The sequence below is a fragment of the Hippocampus comes genome, unplaced genomic scaffold (assembly GCF_001891065.2).
Source record: "Hippocampus comes isolate QL1 unplaced genomic scaffold, H_comes_QL1_v1.1 scaffold177, whole genome shotgun sequence".
In the NCBI taxonomy this organism is placed as follows: domain Eukaryota; kingdom Metazoa; phylum Chordata; class Actinopteri; order Syngnathiformes; family Syngnathidae; genus Hippocampus; species Hippocampus comes.
In genome coordinates, this window is record NW_017806158.1 from 1,537,335 (window position 1) to 1,561,846 (window position 24,512).

The 24,512-nt window shown below is 41.9% G+C and overlaps 1 protein-coding gene across 1 annotated transcript in view; it reads right to left on the reverse strand.

The window, feature by feature from the left end:
* The window catches only part of spns2 (SPNS lysolipid transporter 2, sphingosine-1-phosphate), a 59,345-nt gene extending 39,322 nt beyond the window's left edge, over positions 1 to 20,023 (reverse strand). The window contains exons 1-2 of the mRNA XM_019895196.1: positions 19,579 to 20,023; positions 1,741 to 1,806 (exon numbers count right to left, since the gene is read on the reverse strand). Coding sequence (XP_019750755.1) covers positions 1,741 to 1,806; positions 19,579 to 19,810 — 298 coding nt within the window. The 5' untranslated portion in view covers positions 19,811 to 20,023. The remainder of the gene's footprint in view (positions 1 to 1,740; positions 1,807 to 19,578) is intronic.
* Between the last annotated feature and the right edge of the window lie 4,489 nt (positions 20,024 to 24,512).

Sequence of the window (24,512 nt, forward strand, 5' to 3'; positions counted from 1 at the left end):
GGTCCACAACAAAATCAGCTGCCAATCATTTTAAACAAATACTGTTCTGAGTTAGGCTTGTAGAGTTCAGCAGGTTCTTCAAAGTTTGAGGGTGACCTGCCAGCAGAGAAAGCAAGACACCACCTACAGCCTTTCGAACACCTCTGCTGGTAGTTTGTGGTCCTAGGTGGGTGGAAGGTGCCATATCAGAGGCGACGAGGGAGGAAAGAAGGCAGAGCAGCTCTGAATTTAGGTGAAGAGTGAAGCAATAAACCAGAGGGACATGAGAATACTGCTAACAGATACAGGTAGAGTCTGTGTACACACACACACTGGGAGTCAGCCTTCCAACCTCACTCATTACATCACTCCGTAACCTTCCCTTCACACTTAGGCTCCCGGCCTGTACCCACCAGTCCCCACAGATCACAGTTTGGACATCTAGCATTCCTCAGTCTGTTGTGAGAAAAGGTCGTCTGGGGATCAAGGTCCAAGTGGAGTCTGAGCCACAACAGGCCGAGACAGGCCAGGCAACACAAGGAGGTCTACTACTTTTAGCCGTGCCGGCTGGGTGACTTTCAGAGACGTGGAGGTCAAATCAGGCATCCCTTCACTCATGAACAATGTGAAGTGTGTGTGAGTGAGCGTGCACTAGTGTGGATGTGTCAATAACGCCAATTATGGTCCAGTCCTAACAGAATTAAGAGTCAAAACCTGCCCGTGTTTCCTGCTACTTGTCAAAATTTTGGCCAAGTCTTGTGGTACAAAATGTGCTGGTGAGGTAGTGTGCCGTTGCGCTTTTCACACTTACTCAACTTGGACTAAGGTTTAAAAAATGTCAGTTGTCAAGCAGCAAAGCAATAATAAAAAAAGGAAGAAAAAAAGGAAGAAAACCGGGACTCTAAAATGGAGTTGGGTGAAAATTAGATTTGGAGGTGATGAAATGGCTTTTTCACTGGAAAAAAAAATAACTGACATGGCTTAAGTGTTTTTTTCCTGAAGGATATTTTTGTCTTTAAGACACCATTCAGGTCACCCTTGGTTAGCCGAGGAACATCAAGTAAGGGAGGAAACACTGGGCTGTATTCTTTTACAAATGCAAGCTGGACTGCAAGGCCTCAATGGAGCTTTGTGTACCCAAGTGATGGTGTTGAAATAAATCGGCGGCCACACTGAGACAAGACTGGCTCCTGTCCTCCAATAAGAGGGCTTTGCATGGTATCTCCCTAAAAAGGTGGATTCATTAGGGTCGGGATGGGAGGAAACCCTGCCCTAAACCGAGGTGCACACATATTAAGGGTTGCATGCATGTCAGTATTCAGCCTGCTTTGACTCCCAATTTCCAATGTGTTTTCCTTTCTTGCACTACTGCTGCTGCTGCTGCTGAGTGAGGCGATGCTGCTCCAAAAAAACACCCCATGAAAACAACATTATGGAACTTTTTTTTTTTTAAACAAGACCGCTATAAAACACAGCCCGTTCTGATGAAACACTAACTAGTAATATGGAGAATGGTGCACATGCTCCATCCAGTAAAACCCCTGAACCAAAACCAGACCCAAAACACAGCATTGACACATTATAAAACATGTTTAGTTTTCTGCAGCATATTCTGCACCTGACTCTTTTTCTAATTAGCACTTCAGGCAGTGGAGGTTGCAGCTGCCACCGCAAAAGCAAAATACAGTATACCATTTTTTTTTTTTTGCCTTATGCAGTGGTCACAATGTAGTCAATGAGTTTAGGCTGAGGAACAAATACCTGTTTGCAACAAGGCGACCACGCTGTCCGATACCTCGAAATCCTTCTGGATGTCAAGTGCGACGCCTGCAAACAGGAGAGGAAGATTTCAATGTGATGAAGGCGCTGTTTCAATCATTTTGAAAATGACAAAACAAAGACATTTGGATGAGTATGATTGATCGGCAGCCAGAATCACTGGGCAGTAATAGCGCTTTAGTGATCAAGTGCTTCCATAATGGGCGCAAACATCATTAGCAGTGGCCTGTGATAATTGAACAATTTGCGTTTTAATGTCGCGACACACAACGAGCCACCTCAGCGGGCACCTCCGTGAGATTAAATATCGCCGACGGCTCCGATCAAAACACACGGATGAAGAGCAGTGTTGTAACCGCCATGCAGTGTGAGAACCCACAAGGTCTTGGAAGGCATCTTAAGCCTGTTTCTGTCACCCAAGCACCTTTTTGCAGAAATGAAGAAAATTCCCATTGCATGCACTGCTCTCATTACACAATGACGTGAACATCTCTTGACATGACATGCGTTTTTCTAGTGTGTCCCGAAGAAAAAAAAAATGTAAGGACCAAATGTAAAAATACAGAAAACACTGTAATTCATATACAGTATAGTCACGCATGGCAGCTCCCCGCAACCCTGAACAGGATAATGAATATAGAAAATGGATGGATGTTAGGGGTCCTCACCTCTCCAATAAAAGACGATTCGATATGCATCTCAAGACATGAGGTAAAATACCATTCAAAACCAGAATATTGTCAAGTTGAATGATTCAAATGATTAAATTCAGCACGATTAAAATTTGATTTCATCTGGTAGGATAGCTGTTTATTAATATGTAACAATACGGAGCCTATTCCAGCCGTCTTTGGGCAGTAGGCAGGGGACACCCTGAACCGGTTGCCAGCCAATCGCAGGGCACACAGAGATGAACAACCATTGGCGCTCAAAATCACACCAAGGGACAGTTTTGAGTGTTCCATTAACCTGCCACGTATTTTTTTTGGAATGTGGGCGGAAACCAGAATACCCGGAGAAAACCCACACAGGCCTGGGGAGAACATGCAAACTCCACACAGGGAGGCCGGAGCTGGAATTGAACTATGAGGTCAACGCGCTAACCACTGAGCCACTGGGCCACCTCCAAACTCTTCAAGTTAATTCAATTCAAAGTAGGAAAAAAAAAATCATCAGCAACATCAAACCGTTGTACACAGATTTATAACATCACTGGCGATCCAACCAAAATTAAAGTCTTGCAAGAATCATTACAATACAATGTGCAATGTTGTGTGCTTGGTAGCGCTCCTGTCCTCCGACAAAACACAGCTGGGGATTGCAACACAACTCCCCGAAAATGAAATGGAGGCATGACTAACATTTTTTTTTAAAAAGCTGGCAGCCTGTGATCTTTCCGAGCTTGACCTTGTACAACCTGACCTGGAGGCTCTTGCGTTGGAGTCTCTGCAATAAATTACTTTGAGGAGCGGCATGCAAATCGTGATCTGCGGAGAGGAGTGTTTAGGTTAACAACGGAGATCATCACCAAGTGGGTCATCAGGTTCCCTCACTATGGTGCTGGCCCTGCTATTTTCAGCATAGGCATGGCTTGGCGTCGTCAGCTGGGGGAAGACATCCTGTTTCAAAGAACATGTAATATACTCGGGCAGGTGCGCCGTATGTTCTTCCCGAGATGTGAATTTTCCATGCAAAGTGAATTTCGTACAGTACATTTTACTCTAAAGACTATATTTGGTCCAAGTCTAAACGGAGTAAAATTTGACCTAAAATATTCAGTCAATTTTCAACACAAACAAATGTTGAGTGACATTTACTTGAACATTTACTGTGAGTTAATCGCTAGCGTCTCCAAAAGAACCCACCTCGGAGGAACAAGTATTCCGCATTACACCAGCGATATACTTACTCACACCAGGAGTGGCATGAAGGTTGTGGTTTCGTTCCTCAACACTTCAGTGACTTTTTTTTTTAATATATACTTATCCCGTGCAAGTAAAATTAACTCAAAAATCCTTCTTGTAAAATTTACTTAGAATTTATTTATTTGTTTGTTTATTTTATTTATGTACGTATGTAAATATCACTAAAAAAATTTCTGTCAAATTTTTCGAATAAAATGTACTCCACGAAATTTACTGTGTGGAGATCCATTTGAAATCATGTCACACTTCAAATATGAAATTACTTGCGCTGTGCATCCGGAAGTTATACTGATCTTCACCAATGCCGTATGTGCAGCTCATCCACAGACTACTTTGAAGAAGTGTGCGTTTTTGCATTCGGTACTTGCTACCCCCCCCCCGAGACAAAAGATGCTTAAATCTCTGGGAGAATTTGCGCACATATTTCAAGGTCACTGGACACAGAGTGCGTACATTCCACGATGGTGCTTGAGTGACAAGTCAATGTGAGAAATCTACACAGCCTCAAAAGTGTGCAGCGGCGCATGGGAGAATGAATTAGTTGTTTTGGTAAACTCTTCCTTCTCTCACCTGCCACAATATGGCCACAAAACCTACAGCGAGTGAAAGAAAGAAAGGCTTGAGTTGGTCCCCAGAGAGAACCACCTGCAGACGGGGAGGCTCAGGGATTAGATCAGATTCTATATGTTCCTTCTATAAACCTTTGATATAGTTATTAAGACCGATGCCCAGATAAAGTGAGAAAATACAGCGTTCTAGCTCATGATGATGACATCTTGTTGTCATCCATACACGTTGAACGCGGCAGTGTATCAGGGAGGAGACACAGTGTTTATCAGTATACCCTCCCAAATTTATCTGTGCTCTTCAGTAATTAGGCCAGAAGAAGTATGTGAGCTCGCCCGGGCATACGAGCAGCCTCCCACGTGGAAGGGAGGTGGGGGTTGGGGGGGGGGATTCCTACGCCAGATGGTGGAGTCTCTCTTTCGGACGCAATTTAAAATTTGTGTGCGCCACATAGATAAACTCACACCACACATCCACCCAAAAAATATGACGGGTAGAACCGATTTCATTGTAAGAAAACAGAGCTGGAAGGGAAACGGAAACTCATACTGGATGCATAATGCGCAGTATTTCCAACTTTTATTGAAACCTGTTCAGAAACGAGAAACATTTCGCAATCCAGCTGCAAAAGACGCATTCATTCGCGTGGCGTAAATCGTGTTTTTGCACTAGATTCAAGGGCAGTGAGCTGTGTAATGAACTGTGCTAATCTGTAACAGATTACAGAGAGCAAGTAGCTCTGTGTTTGTGCGGCAGCCTATCAGACTATCATCTCGAGTCTTAGCCAGGTCCCGCAAAGCCCTTCAAAAAACAAACAATGTCCTTTCTGTTTGTCTTCCCCATTAATCAACTTGCTCTCTCCGAAAATATTTCATCATTTTATTTGGAAAGGAAGCAGTGACTTTTTGGAAGAAATGCAACAACGGATGAATGCTAAAATGTGTCTGATGATGAGGTAATACAAAGACGAACCCTCTAAGCTGGCAGCGGAGAGTACAGTTGCCATGGCAATGCTGAGTACTCAAAAAAGATAAAGGTCAAGTATCCACACTGGAATTGAGGTGTGTCTTTTTGCAATGCTCTCCTTCCTTTCCGTTGAATCTTCGGCTTGCTTATTCTCTCACCGTGCATCCACTGATTCCTGTTCCAAAGTTGATTTGGACGTCAAAAACTGTGAAAAACCGTCATACTTTTTGACACATTCACAAACGGTATCAAATCACCGCAAATGTTGGACAAAAACTCATTAAAACAAACTTAATTAGTTTGTCGGACCTCCTGGGGGTTTCTCGTGCATGTGAGCATGACGCAAAGCAAGAGCCATTGGAGGAATGTGGATCCTCCTGACTGAACACAGCTATATCAGCAGCTTCCATCTTCATTTACCGCAGCATTGTACCAGCCAGCTTCAAGTCTGATGCAATACTCTGGGTGCTCTCTAGATCAATAATGGGAAATAACAGACAAAATACACGTAAATCTTCACAGTCTTAACAGGCTCGTCTTTTCAGTCATCTTAATTGTGAAGTTAATACTGTCCTGTACAAACGTTTTTAGACCACACTTCACTTTGTTGTTTTCATGACTTTTTCAGAACAAAATAGATTTACGCAGGTATGGCATATAATTCAAGGAAGAAACCACTGAAATTTGAGGACCTGGATTAAGGAATTAATTTTCAATGTGTGAGTGACTGCAGGATTAAAGGAAGTGTCCACCTGTTTTACGCTAACAGCTAGCTTGTGTAAAAATCCTCTGAATCAGGAAGAAGCCTGCTAACTGACAAACAAACAAAAATACTCTTCACTATGGCCTCTCATATGAGTGACTACAGGATTAATGGAAGTGTTCACCCGTTTTACGCTAACAGCTAGCTTGCGTAAAAATCCTCTGAATCAGGAAGTAGCCTGCTCACTGACAAACAAACAAAAATACTCTTCACTATGGACTTTCATTAACAATTTGGCCGAGATGGCCCAACACTTTCGCAAAGTAACTTTTGAGTAGTGCACCGGAAGTGGGGAACATTGGTTTCAAATAAGAGGAAGTACCGCGGTCACTGCCTACTGGTAAATGTTGCCGACTGAACAGCGATTGATAAATGTGCCTTCTTAAGTCTAAAGTATCTTTCCTTTTGGTCCCTTTCTGTCGTTTTGTCCTTTTTAACTATTTATATTCTCATACTTGTTCAGATAGAAACAAATTATGATTTTGTCAGCCCATTCAGTTGTAATTTAAATATTTGATGAATCAGGATTAATATATGTTTAGATTTTTATTAGTTAGTTTTTATTTTGTTTTTTCTTGTTTTTTGAATGAAGTTTTTTTCTTAGTTTTCATTCGTTTTATATTTCATGCAAAATGATTTGTTTTAGCTTAGTGTTTATTGGTTTTAGTATATTTTTTTTTATGGAGTATTTGTCAAGTGCAATTTTTTTTTTAAAAAGTCACTAAATGTGTAAAGAAAAAGTAAAGTGACACCTTCCATCTCCTGAACAGACAAACATTTAAATAAATGAATCCCAAAAGGTCTTGAATGATATTACCGGACAAAGATGAAAACAAATGACATTTGCTATTTTGAATTGATACACTAATATGGGTCAAATTAGCCATGAAACTCCAGGGCTGAAAATAAGTCCCACTCCAGCCCTGCTTCAATGTGACCTTTCATGAACAATTTGCCTGAGGTGATCCAACACTTTTGCACACTAACTTTTGAAAGCATGTTAGTGATGCTATTGTTCTGCTGGACTTGACATAGCACGTTTTGACTCCAACAGAACATTCACACAACAGTCGGTGCAATGCAGTGCTGACACTTATTCCACCCTCTCATAAAGTCTGTCTTTGTGACCCCTTTTTCAGCAAGCGGAAAGGACACGCAAATTGGTAAACATGCCACAAATGCTGCATTTACATGAGAGCGTGTGCAGGCTTCAATACAAATATTATTAACACGTGCTCTCTGCTATTTTTGGTTTTGTTGTAAAATCACACAACAGCCGACGCGAATGTCAGTTGGGTACAACTTTTACATTAGATCCCCGGCAGAGACTGAATGTCCGGGTTCTATTTTTGCCCGGAGAAAGTAGGTGAAAAGGAAGGAGAGAATAGCCTGTCCTATTTAAGAGCAGTTATATGCATAAATAAATAGGTGATGGCCTGAAAAAGTCAGTCAGGGTGAGTGAAGAATTTTTTCCCCCTTGTTTACATTTATATCGAGTAATGGGGGTGTGCTCCTTTATCCCCTAATTTCACTGTCACTGCGTGTGTATTTGTGTGTGTATGTGCCTGTGTGTGTGTATGTGCATGTGTAAGTGACGGGGAAGTAGTGCATGGAAGTCATTCATTCTGGCCAGGTTCTGGTGTGCAGCGGTAAACCACCGTGCTGATGTGGCTCCATCCTCCCCCCTTCCATTCCAGCAAAAGGGGGTGATCAGCCAGTCAGTATAAATAGTCAGTGAGAGACCAAACCAGGGAATATAATAACCGAGGAGAAAGTGCATGTTTGGGTTTGTTCTGGGTTTGATCAGTTTTTAGATGCGAGCATGAGATAGACGCTCCGAGGGACAAACAACGTGCAGAACCAAGCCGCGATGAAGAGCGGTTCAGACTGAAGTGAAGAGAAGTCGACCGCAAATATGTCCCGTTGTGGCCGGTGGGCTCCTGACCGACTGTTCTCCTCCCTTGCCATGTGGCCACAGTGGACGAGGAAGCCAGGTTTTTTTTTTCTCTCGTTTCAATTCTTTCCTCTGTCACACAGAAAGGAAATGTAGTGCAGATGTCTGAGAAACAGTGAGGACTTGGCTTCACGGTCAGTGCATGTCGAGGTGGATTTCCCCCACAAAAAAAATAAGACGTAGAAACTATTCAGTGTTGAGTGAAAATATGTGTCCTCTAGTATCATACTTGGGAGAAGCCTTCCTATCGATTTCAAGCATTTCTCCAGTATGTGACAGCATTCGTAAAGGACACATTTAGGTGCATGTCTTCAAACTTACTTATCACATTAAAATTATGTTAAAATTTTAATGCAGTGAAAGAAACGCCGTAACAAGACGTAGAAACTATTCATTGTTGAGCGAAAATATGTGTCCTCTAGTATCATACTTGAGAGAAGCCTTCCTATCGATTTCAAGCATTTCTCCAGTATGTGACAGCATTCGTAAAGGACATATTTGGATGCATGTCTTCAAACTTACTTATCACATTAAAATTATGTTAAAATTTTAATGCAGTGAAAGAAACGCCGCAGTTGAGTCTTCGCCTGCTCTCAAACGTGTTGGCCAGACAAGCCGTTCTCATTTAAGTGGATTACCGGTCACAATATACTGTAGCTCAATGGACCTCCGTTGTTTGTCCCACATTAGAGTTTTGTTGTCCAACAAGTAACTGGTGTGCACTTGTAGCGCTTTATTTACACGATATGGTGCCCAAAGCGCAGCTCAGCAAGGTCATTGGCTGGATATATGTTGCGCTTAGCGCAGTCAGCTTCAAAAGTTACTTGAAGGGAGTGGATGTGACTGTTATGGATCGTATTTTTTGGAGGACTTATTTCTTCATTTTAGATAATGTACATCAAGAAATGTGTGAGCTGTCAAAATCATTCAGACTATTGGTTATCACGGAGGACCGCTAAGAGTTAGCTGGCTAGCGGGGAGAGAGAGAGAGAGAGAGAGAGAGAGAGAGAAAATATAAGAGCAAATTTAATTTCCCTCACAGGATGACTATCTATCTATCTATCTATCTATCTATCTATCTATTTGTCTGTCTGTCATCCATCCATCCAAACTAAAAGCATGTGCACAATATTTTACAAAGACACCCTGCAACCGTTTTGATCAATTCCAAGCCAAAAAAATGTAAATATAATATGAAGCATACCTGTCACTCTACTACTTTTTTTAAAAGATGTTTTTTTCATACACTGAGCAGGATAAGCATCGGAAAATGGATGGATGGATCCACTGCACCCAAAATAAACTGAACAGTGAACTCTGATCTATCCACAGAGAGTTCTGCTATTAAGTTATTAGCATTGTATCCATTCCTAATACAGTACCGGCCTCCAGTCTTATTCGGGAATCTGCAGTCATTTCAATGATCAAAGCTTGATGTTGTCTGAGGCGGTCTCCAATCTAATACTCATACATTTGTGACAGTTTAACTGGGGCAAAATCTCATGAATGGCTTGTATGTCTGCCAGCTTCACCACTTTGATTCATAGACTTTTTTTTTTTTTTTTAAACACAATTTTCTTTCACTAATCAAAAGCTTTTAATTCAGCTCTGGTGCTGCAGAGCATTCGTCCCAGCCAGTACGTGCTAAATATTTGATGGCTGTAGCGGGAATTCACGGTGACGCACCACAAGAGCAGACTGAACCTATAGCTTTTCAATAATACATTCGGGGGGCAGCTCACTTGTACGGGAGATTATGCATTAGATGGGATAGAAAAAGGGCCAGTGAAGCGAGGCAAAGGTATTTGAGGGAAGATGAGTGACTGACAAGGAAGGTGGTCTGTCTAGCCAAGGTCGAGTTGTGCGCCCCTTCTGTATTCCTCGGAGACACTGGTTTGAATTCTCCTCGAGGTCCACCGTGCGAGGTGAGGTGTAGGGGTGTGAGAAACAATACGTTGCTTAATTTGTTACAAAAGAATTGATCTGAATTATTGCGTTTTGCATTGTCTTGTAATCATTAAGCCAAATGGACTTCAAACAAAGCGATGTGGTTGCTTTAAATACACGAGTATTTTTTTTTGTTTCATTTTTTGTTTAATTGGGTATTCATTCATTTTTTAGTAGCGCTTTTGCAGTGCCGTCAGACATCACTTTTTAATTTGTCATTCTGGTGTAGCGCAACTCTGCCATAAGAATGCGAGATACAAATCACTTTGTATTCATGCTGTTGTGAAAACCTTGAAAACCTAAAGGCAACAATGTATCATCCTGTTTTATTGTGACTCCCGGTTTAAAGTTCGGGTGAAATCAATGACGGCAATGTTTTGTGAGCGTGACGTGGGTGGGCAAACAGCAGCCGCCTGGACTGTGTTATCGCATACGGATGAGGAGAAGCCTGATGAGATTTTTCATAACAGTGAAGCAGATTAAGTCATCGTTTAGCATTTGTGATTCCATGTTTTACTTTCCTCGCTTCGATTTGAACGTATGAATTAGCGATGGGTGGTATTCTGTAATTAGTATAACTAGCTATGCACAGCCAAGATAAAGTTCGGTTCGATTTCTGTGCTTAGTCGTTTTCATTAGCATAACACCGCTTTAATTATCAACGGATTAGAATGTGTGTATCTTTCCACTATGAAAATAACCTCTATCCGATGTCCCCTCGATTAAACCGTAGTGTGAGTCTTTCTTTGGCTGTTATATCATCCACAGGTTCTCTGGGCCTCAATACTGTGTTGATATGTAATCCAAAGAGAGGAATGGGACTCTATTTTCAGTTCAATTTAGCATCAAATGGCTGCAGAATTTGCTATCTCCCAATACTCAGCAACCATAAAATATCAACTCAGGTGTAGTCATTTCAAAAACTGGCTTTTTAAAAACTTTTTTTTTTTAGGAAGATATATTTCTCTTTTTTTTAGTCTGGAAAAAGACAAAACATATCGTATATCTTTTTAATAGGCACGGACCATCAAACACGAAATGCGGCTTTGGTTTATGTACACTGGAATGTGACTATGTCTGCAAAATAAGAACACTACTTCCACTCCGATACATCAAAAAGGATTCCCTACAGGCAACCATAACGACTACATTTTGGTCATAACTAATAACATATCTGCCATTCCCATCTCATGTAATTTCACTAAGTGTAGACATTTATTTTTACTCGAGAAATTCTGAGATAAATATGCGAGTGAAACATGTTATTACTATGACCAGACTTCCGTCTGGCTTTTCATCGAAATCATACACACAAACACATTCATACTGCTCGAGAAGCTGTCAAGGTGACCTGTGGAAACAGTCAACTGTCCAATCACGGTCCAGCTTTCACGAGAAGTAATTTTAAGAAACTCAATTTCAGTTAAGGAGATGCAAGACAGTTTAGCTCAGGCTGCTCGTTTCATCTTTCCTTGTCTCACAAATTCGGTATGCATCACATTACTTCCTCCGCTATTTCGTCAAACCTTCGCAGAAACCCAAAGATGTGTTGTTTTTTTTTACTCAAACACATTCAAATGAGTCTTTCTTTCAAGTATTTTATCGAAAAAAATAATGTGACCTATTTAAATATCTAAACGACATTATTTACGACTCAAATTTCAAAAAAGAAGTGAGAAAATTTCTACATTCTACACCCCACTGACCACATCCCAACAAGCACTGTAACGAAAATCCTACTACGGTCTCATTTACCTCTGACATCATGACACTTCGATATCAACAAATCAAACCTTAAAAAAGAACGGTAGTGAAACTAGAGGAGTGCGAACACATAACAAAGCTTGCCGGCTGTCTGATATGAACTATTACGTAATCCCTCTGCTGAGCTGTTGACACTATCACATGTAAATGCAGGGGGGAAAGATTATCGTTATTTCAGAAGCTGGGCTTTTCAAATACAGTGCCACTGTAAATAAAGAGTGTATGTGATATTACGGCAGCTGTGAGCATATGAAGAATCGTAAATATACAGTACTGTAGAGATTGTTATGACGAACCGGAGCTGTGCTTTCACAGCTACTGGTCAAAACTGCGCTCAACAGCGAATTACAAATTTGGCCCTTCCCTGAAACGCAAACGTACAAAAATGAAACAAACGTACAAATACCTCAGTTGCTTCATGGTGCAAACTGGAAAAGAATGCCATGTAACTGACTGAATTGTTAATGATCAGTTAATTGATTATGAGCCCATCCCTTGTGTATAAAACATGACTAAAATCAAGTTTGCTTTTTTTCAAAATCGATTGTGTTTCTGTATAATTCTCATCTATGGCATGGGGCACGGTGTGAACAGTAGTGAGCATGTCTGCCTCACAGTTATAAGGGTCAAGGTTCAAATCTCGGTCTGCTCAAAGTGCTTGCGTGGGTTTTTCTAAATAATCTGTCGACCACCCACACTCGAAATAGTTCATAAGTGGAAATGTCTGAACGGATGTCCTATGATTGGTTGTCAACTAGTCCAGGCCAAGGTTATTATCCATCCATCCATCCATCCATCCATCCATCCATTTTCTGAACTGCTTTATCCTCACAAGGATCGCGGGGGGTGCTGGAGCCTATCCCAGCCGTCTTCGGGCAGTAGGCGGGGGACACCTTGAACCGGTTGCCAGCCAATCGCAGGGCACACAGAGACGAAAGAACTCACACTCACACCTGGGGACAATTTAGAGTGTTCAATCAGCCTACCATGCATGTTTTTGGAATGTGGGAGGAAACCGGAGTACCCGGAGAAAAGCCACGCAGGCACGGGGAGAACATGCGAACTCCACACAGGGAGGCCGGAGCTGGAGTTGAACCCGGTACCTCTGCACTGTGAGGCCGACGCGCTAACAACACTAACCACACAAGGTTACTATAGTAATTTATTTATTCAAAACACTGTTGTTCTGGTTTGAAGCAGTGATCCGACGGAATGGAATGCAGGGAGTCCATATTTTAGGCAGGATTGAGTTATTACTTGACAGTTTGTCTTACACAGCAATGTTCTGAACGCATCGCCTATCTCTCCAGTTCCTTCCTGTCATCTTGTTGCCTGCCAGCAGGTAAACACCACAATCTTCTTTGATAATGAAGCAGGAAGGGACGTTGCACTTTTGATGTTGGGAGAGAATGAAGGATAGCTTGGTTGGTGGGAAGCTGGGCAAATCCTTCTACATCTGACTCATCTTTGCTTCCCACTCCAACATGCCTTGAAATCTGGACTTGGCACCGCCTTAGCGCATTTAGCTCATCGCCCGTGATCCCCAACACGCTCGGTGGAGGAGGCACAGGCAAACAAACGATACCACTTTGCTGTTATTTCCACACGTCCTCCCCATGATGACAAGGGAGGTTGGTGATTATCGAGGTCCTGCTCGCTATCTTTGCATGTCAAAGATCAACAGGCAGCTTGAGCAAGCTGTTGACTTGACAAGCTACTGGACTCTACAAAGATAAGAACCAGCTGAGAAGTTTCATGACAAGTCCTTGTTGAAACAGCCACCTAGAGGCCATTAACAAGACATCACATTCATGTGGGTTTCCTTTTCGCCACGCTGCTTATATCTTTGATATTTAGTTTATGGTACTTTTACAATCTTTGCCCACACTAGGAAAACAATTCTGTGTCCTTGAAAAACAACCAGGGTGCAAGAGCGGAACCTCTTTTGTCTTACTGGTGATGCCTTTTTTCACCTTCTATGACTGGATGACGTTTCTAGAGAGTTTCTAGACTAACTCCATCTTACTAGTGAGGCACTGGTTGACATCGATGGGCGACTACTCCCACTAATAGAGTGCTGGATGCCTTTCTCTGTGGAGTTTGCATGTTTATTTATTTTGTTCAGTACAGCATTTTCAATCTTAGGTCACTGTAATTTTTAATCCATTGGCACCAAAATAAAACAATCTTCACAGATTACGGTTTTATTTTGGCCATATAATTGTCATGAGGGTGGCCCGTCGACCTGACAGTACAGAGGTCGTGGTTCAATCCAGGCTCCGGAACTCCCTGTGTGGAGTTTGCGTGTTCTCCCCGGGCCTGCATGGTTTTTCCCCGGGTGCTCCGGTTTTCTCCCACATTACAAATACATGCATAACAGATTAATGGAACACTCTTAACTGTCCCCAGTCGTGAGTGTGAGCGCAGATGATTGTTCATCTATGTGTGCCCTGCGATTGGCTGGCAACCAGTTCAGGGTGTCCCCCGCCTAGACAGATTAGAAGCGGATTAGAAAATGGATGGATGGATGGATCAATTAAACCATTTTGTTGTGAAAGTGTAAGGTATGGATGCATTGATTTGAAGATGGTCAAAGTCACCAATAAGTGACTTTCCAAGGTTTGTGGAATATGAGTTAAGCAGCAAAATCTACCCGTTCCTGGCCATCTCAAGGGGCGGCCCTTTTGCCATTTGCTGTCGACTAGAAATGACATCACAGTTGATCAGGGCTCAGGTAAACAACCAATCATGGCTCAGATTCAGGAAACAGTTGCGCCGTGATTGATCATTACTTGAGCCCTGAGCAACTGTGATGTCATTTTCAGTTGACAGAAAAGTGACAAAATGGCTCAAAAATTGGTGGATTTTGCTGCTTAACTCATATTCCATAAACACGATTTAATTAATCAGAATGTCGTGTTTCGACGAGTAGAGGCACATAGAACATATTACTGTAAAGAATTTGGGGGATTTAATTTCCCCTTTAACATTGTAAAAAGGAGCTGTTACCATCATTTGAAAGGATGATGTAATTGGAAACAGCCAGACATCAGATTTAAAGCAGCAACACCATTACTGGAGTCCATTATATCTTTTTAATTCCTTCTGCTGTTCCAACTCTTGTATAATCTCTTTAATGTGTTGCTGTAAAAGAAAATGAAACAAGCACAAGCAGAAGGCCCACACAGCAGTTGACATTCATCCGCAACGTAAAATTGACTGAGATCTGCGGTGATGTCACGGCGAAATCCACTAAAGGCACCAACATCTACTTTTATATCTTATTTCTTGATTCAATTGCAGACACCTACGCTTTCCTCACTTCCCTCCTTCTCAAGGCGCCGTGGAACTGAAACTTTACTGAACTAACGGCGAAATCCACTAAAGGCACCGACATCTACTTTTATATATTATTTCTTGATTCATTGCAGACACCTACGCTTTCCTCACTTCCCTCCTTCTCAAGGCGCCGTGGAACTGAAACTTTACTGAACTCTGAGCACTTCCACGCCAGACTGTTGTGGCGAGTGACATCAGAGAGGAAATCATGTCGCGGCGAAGGAAACACATGCCACATTTACCCTGTAACCACACTGACTGTAAATGTTCGAGCGCCAGAGGTGTGAGCCAGTGTGAATTGCGGATGATCATGAGAAAACGGACTGAGCGACAAGGAATACATGTCAGACCGGCCGTATCACCACATCGCTGCTACTGCGTGACAAAGAGCGGGCCGCCTTAAGAGGATTATCACCACGTGCTCATCTATGTCTAAGATGCAAGAGGCCAAAAGTATACAAGCACTTGTCCGAGAGGATGCATTTTTGTTTTGTGGCATTCCTGGAGTGACAGCTTGACATGCATCTTAATATGCATGATGCGAGCATTAAGCTGTAGCCCCCCCACCCCACCCCTCCCCTCCCTCATCATGCGATTATCTTGCAGCCCTCAAATTACCACTTTGTCGGCTAGGTGGGGGGCGTCGGAGATAAAAGAGATCAAGCTTGACTTACTGATCAAGCAAATAACTTTAAGTGCCGAGCGTCTGCCTCCACATATCCTCATATTCTGTGAGAAACACTTAATCCCCTCCTCTTTATGATAAACTCGAGGGGTGTCTGCCGTGAGACCGACTGTAGGATTTAAGGCTTCAAAGCCACCTCAAATTCAATTAAATTCTATGGCATCCAAACTCGGATATTTCTTTGCACAAACTGTGAAGCAAATTGAATAAAAGTGTCCACGTGCTCTGTTTTCTAGTATTTTTTAATGGGTCAAATTGCATTTGCAATAGCTGTTTGTACCAGACACGGAAATTCCTTCCTCCTTCCTCAAGAAAACAGCCTCATATGTCGCAGTGCACACAGGACACTGCAGCCTTGTCTGCGTCACAGTCTAAGTCATAAAAAGGAGCGTTGGGCACGGCGCGTCAGCTCCGAGAGTCAGCTGAGCTTAAAGGAAAATGGCTATTGGCATTTACTTCCTCGTACTTTCGGGAAATCTAGTTCATAGTTTTCTTAGAATTATAATTGCCATGTGTCTTGAAAGTGTTCATGTAAAATTTCATTTCAAAAAAATGAAACTACGTTTGATTTTGAGGCCTGCAGTCTCGTCTGCCGCTATTATGATGTTTACAAAATATTGTTGAACAACTTTTGGGAAAATTGTGAATCATTCATCTGGTATTCCTTAGAGGCATGATATTTCTGAATGTTCTGGACTCCTGATTCCATACCAATGTTATTTTGCACCAAAAAAAAAAAAAATGCTGCCTGAATGAGTTGTACCAAAGAGGAAGTCTGCATGGATGTACACTATGATGACTGTTGACGGTGGAACAACGTTCCACAGCTGACATCATGTCGCTGTTCGTTAGATGTTTTCGTTTGTCGGTTTCAGCTCTGATACACGAGATTAGCCGATAGCTTGAAGTCTTTGACAACACGGTGCATCATTGGGTGCAATTTTCACATCGTTGTTGAGAGGCGGAATAGCTCCGATGTCTGGGATGGTCACCCTCCGTTCTCACTGACAATGCTTTATTGATCCACGCACACACAACACATACTACAGTCATGGCTATCGGTACAAAGACCTTTTGACGTTCAGGAGAAGGGGTGGGGCTGGGAATAGGGGGGCGTGGCATCACTTCTGCTTCATGCTGCCTGCATTCGACAGCTACTTTCTTCTGACTGCCCTCCTTCCACTGCAGCAGCCCCCTCCTGTGCTCACAACTGCCCTCATCCATTCATCCCTGGAAGGGTGGTCGGGTGCAGGGGGGACCCATTTATTCTGGGTGTTTGCTTTCTGTGGGTGTGCACTCATGCCTGCTTAATTGACATTAAGATCTACGACTTGGGATTAGGTACCTGCTACTGAGCGGAGTCAGGGTGAGAAAAAGACTGCAGGACATGCAGAAAGCAAAGAGGATGAACAGAAAATATGAAAAAGTTAACTGAAGGCTGAAGGGCAGGAAAGGTGGATTCACAAAGCGACTGCTGTTCACTGTATCCAATCACAATCACGCATGGTCAAACAGTCTGAGGCTCCAGCCGTACCACAACCCTGAACAGGCTAAGGTGAGCAAGGTAGTAAATGGAAGCAGGGTTCTACATTAATGGCCCGATGGCCCTTGAAGGGCCACCACGTGACTGTGTTGGGTAACCCAAAGTTTACTGACACTGTCCCAAATGGACGGGTATACATTCTTTATTGTAGTGCATGAATTGATCATTCATCATGTATATGATTTTTAGATTTCTTCAGAATGTAACGTGCATTGCAAATCAAATCTATCGTAATCAAGATTTTTTTATCTCATCATACTGATGAGATAAAGCTGAAAAAAAAACGGATTTCCAGGTTATCAGTATAGCTGTGGTAATATATATATATATATATATTTTTTTTTAATATAATTTTTACCACCAACATTATCTAAGAAAAGGAAGCAACTTTCCACTGTCAAGGGTTGCCAGAGTAAGTCACTCGCATGCTATGTTTGGCACAATATTTACACTGGACCTTCCTTATGCAACCAAGCCGTTGGGTGGGCCGCCCGCTATGACCAGCATTTAAACCCGATCCGGTGTGATCCACTGTGTCATCCAGCCGCCACTATCTGCTTCCAAGAATCTTACATTAAAATAACTTCGCCTCCAGTACAAAGCAAACCTCCAAAATAGCGAGCAGCTTCAGCTCTTCGCCCAAATCTTCAACCCCAAAATAATGAACACAACCGTGGGTAACCTAATCTGCTCAAAATCTGCAGCTACTCAGCAAGTGGGTTAGGAAAGCAACCCAGCATTTTTCTAGCGTGCATTCAAAATACACCCGCGAGGATGTGCAATATTGCACATCCAATCGGAGACAATGCAAGACAGATGCAATGTGTTGGTAAGCTTCCACCATCTAATTACTACTGCAATGTCGCTCACCCAGCGGGGGAGGAGAGAGAAAACCTCACAGAGAGATTGGAGGAGTTGGAGCGAGCAGAAGGATGGCCGATAAGCTCACGCTGTATGTTTGGTACATATTATTTCTGTCTGAGGGTCCAATGCACATTATGCCCATTCATAATGCAAAACCGCCATGCCGAGTTAAGGTGGCAGGGATGGGCAAGCCACACCCGCATCCGCCCAGCGTACTTGCCCCATTATCACCTCCTTTTTACAGCAAATTTGTGACTTCATATTTTTCACCTATAAATGTTGATTTAAGATCTTGATTCAGATGGAAGTCATTTTCAACCCATTTGCCAGGCCACCAGACATGGTGAGACTAATCTCAGAATCTCTGCACACGGTCTCAGCATGGATGTTGCAGCAGCACTCTCATGCCCCGCCTGCAGTGATCATCAACACCCTCTCAAGACTCAGCCTCTTCAAAACTAACAGACAAGACCCGAAGCCCTCAGGATGCTGAGCCGCAGGCATGTGGCCACTTAGCGAGTACACATTGTTCCGTGTTGAACCTACTCCTACTTCATGATTGCTTTCAGTCCAAAAATAATTAAAAAAAAAAATCCTATTGACTAGAAGTCAGGACTGCATGATAACATCTCATTGTAACAATGATGGATATTTTTTTAAACCAAGCTTGCAATTCAGCAGTGTCTACATCAACGCAAATAAGCATTAATAAAAAGCGTTCCTCAGGAATCACTTCCTAGAACCTCCTATTACACTTCCCTCCATTATTTGGTGCTGCAGCAATATTTTTAACTCATTCACTGCCAATGGGTACAATGTCCGATTGAGGAATGTATTACTTGTTAAACACTGGAGTTGAATTCAATTTTTTAATTAACCAGCATGATCTTTTAAGATCGCATTGAATATCATCTCAATAGCACAGTATATAATCCTTATTAATTCGTATGTCAAAATTTCGGTTTTGGTTTCACAAAGAATGTTGTCTTGGGGACAAAAATGCGGCCAAGAAGAATTAACACCACATGGCTTCATCTCATCATCTCACAGCAAGCTGCAGCATACAATATTGAACTATTTCTCCACCTCCAGCCCACTTTGCTCATTTTCCCTCCTTCATATCCACCCTAAACATCCATCAATCATGATCGACGTGTCACGCTCGTTTGTAGAAGAAGCGTGGCCTCAGTGGATCGATCCGTAATTATCTGCGGCATATCAGTGATCACTAACCCACTGTGGAGCATTTCCTTGAGAGATAGCGAAGGCGCGTCCGCTTGATTAAATCAGCACGGAGTCTACGAGCATGGAAATAACACAGCAAGTGTGTGTCCACTGCGCCGAGGCGATCCCATTGTTCCGCCCGTCTGAGCTGAGGTGAGCTCATCAAGACTAAAGAAGCTTCCAGCCAATTAATGCGCGGACAACAGTCCAGCAAAATAAAAATTACAACGTGATTTTCAAAGGTTTTGTTATAGTAGAAGAGAAAAAGGAAACCCTTACCGGCTACTGTGCATCTGTCCATGTAATTGAGGACGTTCCCGAAACTGAGGATCACAGCAGCGACGACCGGCGAGCGGCATCGGAGCAGCGCCGCTCGAAATTTCTGCCCGGGTTTGCAGGCGTGCAGATCCGGGTTGGATTTGAGCGCGGGGCTCATGCTGCCCGACAGCGTGCGCACCTCATCCAAATTGCTGCAGCCTTCCAGCTCGCACCCATCACCTTCCACGCACATATTGGTGCAAAGTGATTGGAGGAGAAGAAAAAACAGAAAAGGAAAAAAATATATATTTGGACAGCGACCAGGGTGAGCGGTCCTCCGTGGGAGTTAGTCGCTGTGGAAGTGTTGTGTTGAAAGCTGGAGCGCAGGATGAGCTCTTCTCGGGATCATATTTTTTCCACCAGTGTGTAGTGACTGAGGGCCAGTGCGCTCCTGAGTTGTCTTTTTTTCCCCCCCTGTCAACCAGGCGCGCGCAAGGGGTGTGGCTAGGAGGTTTAAATCACACCCCTTTGCGCCCTGCAGCCAATGAGGGAAACGCATCTGCTTGAGCTGCGGATGCCGAAGAAACAACAGCAAACCGGGTGAAGAGACCGTATGAATTTACTGACGGTTGTGAAGAGTAAGGATGACTTCACTTATTTAATGATTAACGTTAATAAGAGAAATTATGATGAATAGGTTTCGCTCAGCTCAAAGTCCATCTTTCAGGTTATTGTATTTTGCATCTTTTGGTGATTACTGTATATTCTTTTTTTCAAATTCTGATAGTAAACTATATTGTAGTATAATAAGAATATTTTGGGCAGAAATTTCAGGGTGGACCAAAGGATAACAGCTTTGACGTTCTCTTAACTTGAATTGCACATGTCCTACTATTCAATGTTTCAGTACTTTTTGCACAATTCGCTTTTCTCGAACAAGGAGCTGAATGGAAAAATTCACAACAAGTGTTTGATTCACGAATCGACAAATACAGTACACAGTATTGACACAGCTGAGATGAGTTACCAGGTAGTTTTTACACAATTATGATAACTGGTAGAGTGATAGCCCTCAATAATTCACAACACCATACATTTCTTTTAATGTGGTCACCTTGAGCTGCTATGTTAAAACTTGATGTGAATGATGTTCACAATATTTACAATCAGCATTAAGCTTGCACAATCAATTTCCAGTGGCACCTTTTATGCTAAAGATGTTTATGGTTATAACATATCAGCATTTGGCTGAACTATTCAAATAAGACAGGTTTTACAATGTATATTTATTTTTGAATATACTGTAATATAATAACAAAATGGATGCACTAATAGCTGTTAGAAAACTGCAATTGTTTGTTTACATTAAACAATCACCTGCTACAGCCAATGTGAGTGACATCATGCAACACTGTGATTACAAGATTACAATTTCAGCAACCCGGTGCCCTCATACTGGTCAGTCCTTATGTTGGCAGCGGCCTGTTGGTGCTCAGATTCTGCGCAGGAGGGAGAGAAGAAGATCCGTATGCTCGCTTCACATTTGACATACGGGAAATCCGCACATTTCATTCCCTTTCGTTGGCTTACCGAAATGTTGTGTTGTATTGTTTTTCAGTGAGAGAGAACATGACTGAAGTCTCCACTGACCAGTATAAAGGCACCACAATGCTAAAATTGTAATCTCAGAGTCAAAGTGTGCATGCCGTCGCTCACCAGAAGAGCTTAAATCCCAAACTTACAAATCTTGAACCACCACTGTAGATGGTTATGCTTGGCTAGCAGAGGAGCTGAATTTCTTCTTCCCTTTGCTTCAAGCAAAAAAAATGCCAAAAACAACTCTAACCCAACTGGCAGTGTACTGGAATCTCAACCTTACTTTGAGAAAGCATGATTTGAGACGTATACGAAGGTCAGCAAACTGCAGGCAGGCAACTGGACCTCATAATGTCACCAGGTACTAAAAGTCTTTGAGAGAGAGAGAGACAGACAGACAGACAGATCTGAAAGAAAACCCACGTAGGCATTAAATTGATCTTCTCATTTTTATTCTGTTTCTGAAATGACAGCTTGGAGTTTCTTCAACACTGATGTCACGGTAAAACAAGTGCCTCATCGTTGACGTTGGTGTGAAAATCTAACTGATGATAAAAAACCCACCTAAGGTGACAAAGTCTCAAAATGCGTCATCTTAATATGATGGGAAAGAATTCTAAAACTTCACACCTAAAGATATTCTCACAGATTACATCAACAGGTCATGAAGACCTGATGAGTGTTCAAATCAAGGACAGTAAGTGCATCTGAATGACTTTAGAAGGCCCAGTGTGGGCCAGTATGGCCTCTCAGAGTGAAAGCAGCTATTTATTGTTGTCGTGACCCTGTTCTTTTGTGTCTCCAGCAGATGGCAGACGAGGGTCCGCCCTCCAGTGTGCACACCTGCTGCCAATGTTCAAATCAATTAGTCGTGTATTTAAGGACTGTCAAGATGCCAAGCCTTTGTCGGATTATTCCTCACCTTGCTCGAGACTTTGTCTTCAACTGTTGAATTCTCTAGTCTAGATGATCTCTCTTATTCACGTCATGTGTTTTCTCGCCTCGTTTTTTTTCTTTTTTTTTTTTTTTTTAATTCTTCATAGTAAGTATTTTTATTGCTAAGCTTCGTCTCAGTTTTGTATCCTTAGTTGAATTTTCTAGTCTAGATGATCTCTCTTATTCACGGCATGTATTTTCTCGCCTCGTTTTTTTTTCTGTTTTTTTTTTTTTTTTTGTGTTTATTGTACTTGTGTTTTTGTATGAATAAACTTTTTTTTTTTTTTTTAAATTGCATCTCAGGCCATGTTTTGAGAGTCCGATTCTGTGCCGGACCCTTCAATCGTTTGTTGTACTTGTGTTTTTTGTATTCATAAACTTTTTTTTTTTTTAATTGCATCTCAGGCCACGTTTTGAGAGTCCGATTCTGTGCCGGACCCTTCAATTGTGAACATGCTCATTTTGCAGACATAATCACTCAAGTGACGAGTCGGTTTGTACGGAAACGGAATCAAATCATCCATTGATCCATCAGCCAATGATGTCTGCATGATGTCTGGTGAAACGTCTTTGTCAAGACTTGCATTGTTTTCAGTTGATTGTTTCTGCCTACCTGTAGTCAGTGAATGCTTTGTCAATGTTTTAAACAGTCATTGAAAGTGTAACTTTCTCATTTTGCAGACGTAACCATTCAAGTGACGAGTCAGTTTATACGTAAGCGGAAACGGAATCAAATCATCCGTTGATCCATCAGCCAATGATGTCTGTATGATGTCTGGTGAAACGTCTTTATCAAGACTTGCATTGTTTTCAGTAGATTGTTTCTGCCTACCTGTAGTCAGTGAATGTTTTGTCAATGTTTTAAACAGTCATTGAAAGTGTAACATATGAAAGTCCATACATTTGAAGCAAGGAAAACAAAAAAAGAAGGGAATCGTATCTTGGCATCATTCAGCCATGAAGGCTGAGTGCTTGGATGTTTGCCTGGCTCTGCCCTGCAGGCTTTTGGCATTGCGAGGACCTCAGAGTTGTGGTCTGAATATTCGTTTTTTTTTTTTCCCCAGAAACACTCAAAAGCAATTAGCCACTCACTTCCCTAATATCATCATTGAAATTCAGTCTTGTGTTCATTCTGAACTCTGTATACGAACAAGGCAGCCTGCTCGTACTGTTAGAAAAGTATTAGGTAATACTGATCATTTTGAATGGTTAATTGAGCAGACAGATGAGGGGAAAATTCAGGCAAAAAAAGAAGAGGCCCAAAGCAGACAGTGGTCTCATGTGGATAGCTTAGGAAGGAGCCCCTCAAGCGCAGTTGTTCTAATCGCTCCCTCTGCACCCCCTTTTTTTTTTCTTTCTTTGAGATGTGTTTGATATGCTGCGCATGTCTGCGGGATCTTGTGTGTTTTTCTTTCAAACAGAATAGCTCGGTGGACCTGGGCCCTACCTCTGGCAGTTTTTCTGCTATGTGGCCCAGAGCCACTAAGTCACCACTCACTCTCTGAAGCCTTCCTTCCTGTCTCTGCTCAGGGCCAGCCTCCAGTGCAGGATGGGAGATAACTCCGCTAATCATCGGGCCCAGCGGCTGCAAGGCGATAAGGCCGACCGAGTCTTGCTGCATCAAAAATGCAAGTGAAATTTAAAAAACACACTGACACTTGTCTGTCATCTGAATGTTGTTTAACTGAAAATACAGGTCCGCGTTTTGTGTTTGTAACAATGTGTGCAGTTGTGATATTTCATCCTGGTTCAAATTTCCTTTAGGGGGAGAAAAACCAAAAATGCTTAATGATAGAATTCAATAGAATGAGCCATAAACATAAGTTTAAAAAAACCATACTGACACTTGTCTGTCATCCGAATGTTGTTCAACTGTAAATACAGGTCTGCCTTTTGTGTATGGAACAATGTGTGCAGTGGTAATATTTCATCCTGGTTCAAATTTCCTTTAGGGGGAGAAAAACCAAAAATGCTTAATGATAGAATTCAATAGAATGAGCCATAAACATAATTTAATCTAATTTTTTATAATTAAAAATAAATAATATGCTAATTTGCTGTTGCCCTTAACAGTGTAGAAAATGTGAATCTTCGTACATTTCAACTCCTGAAGATTGTACTTTATAAGCAAATGGGAAAAATAATTGTGTAACAGTACATCTAATTTTAAATGAGCATCATGTTTTCAATTTTTTTTTTACAGATCTGTAAAAACAATACAATATGCCTTATATAGAGAAGAATATTGCATTTTCTTTAATATTACCTTTTTATCATTTCAGAAAGTTGAATGCTTTACTTGAAACCTTGTTTATTTAGCTAAATTAGTCTACCAAACAATAGTTTTTGTCCAAATCCAGTAGTAATAACACTACAGGATTGTTCCTTTGTTGCTCGAATGAGTCATGTTTCAGCCAGTTTAA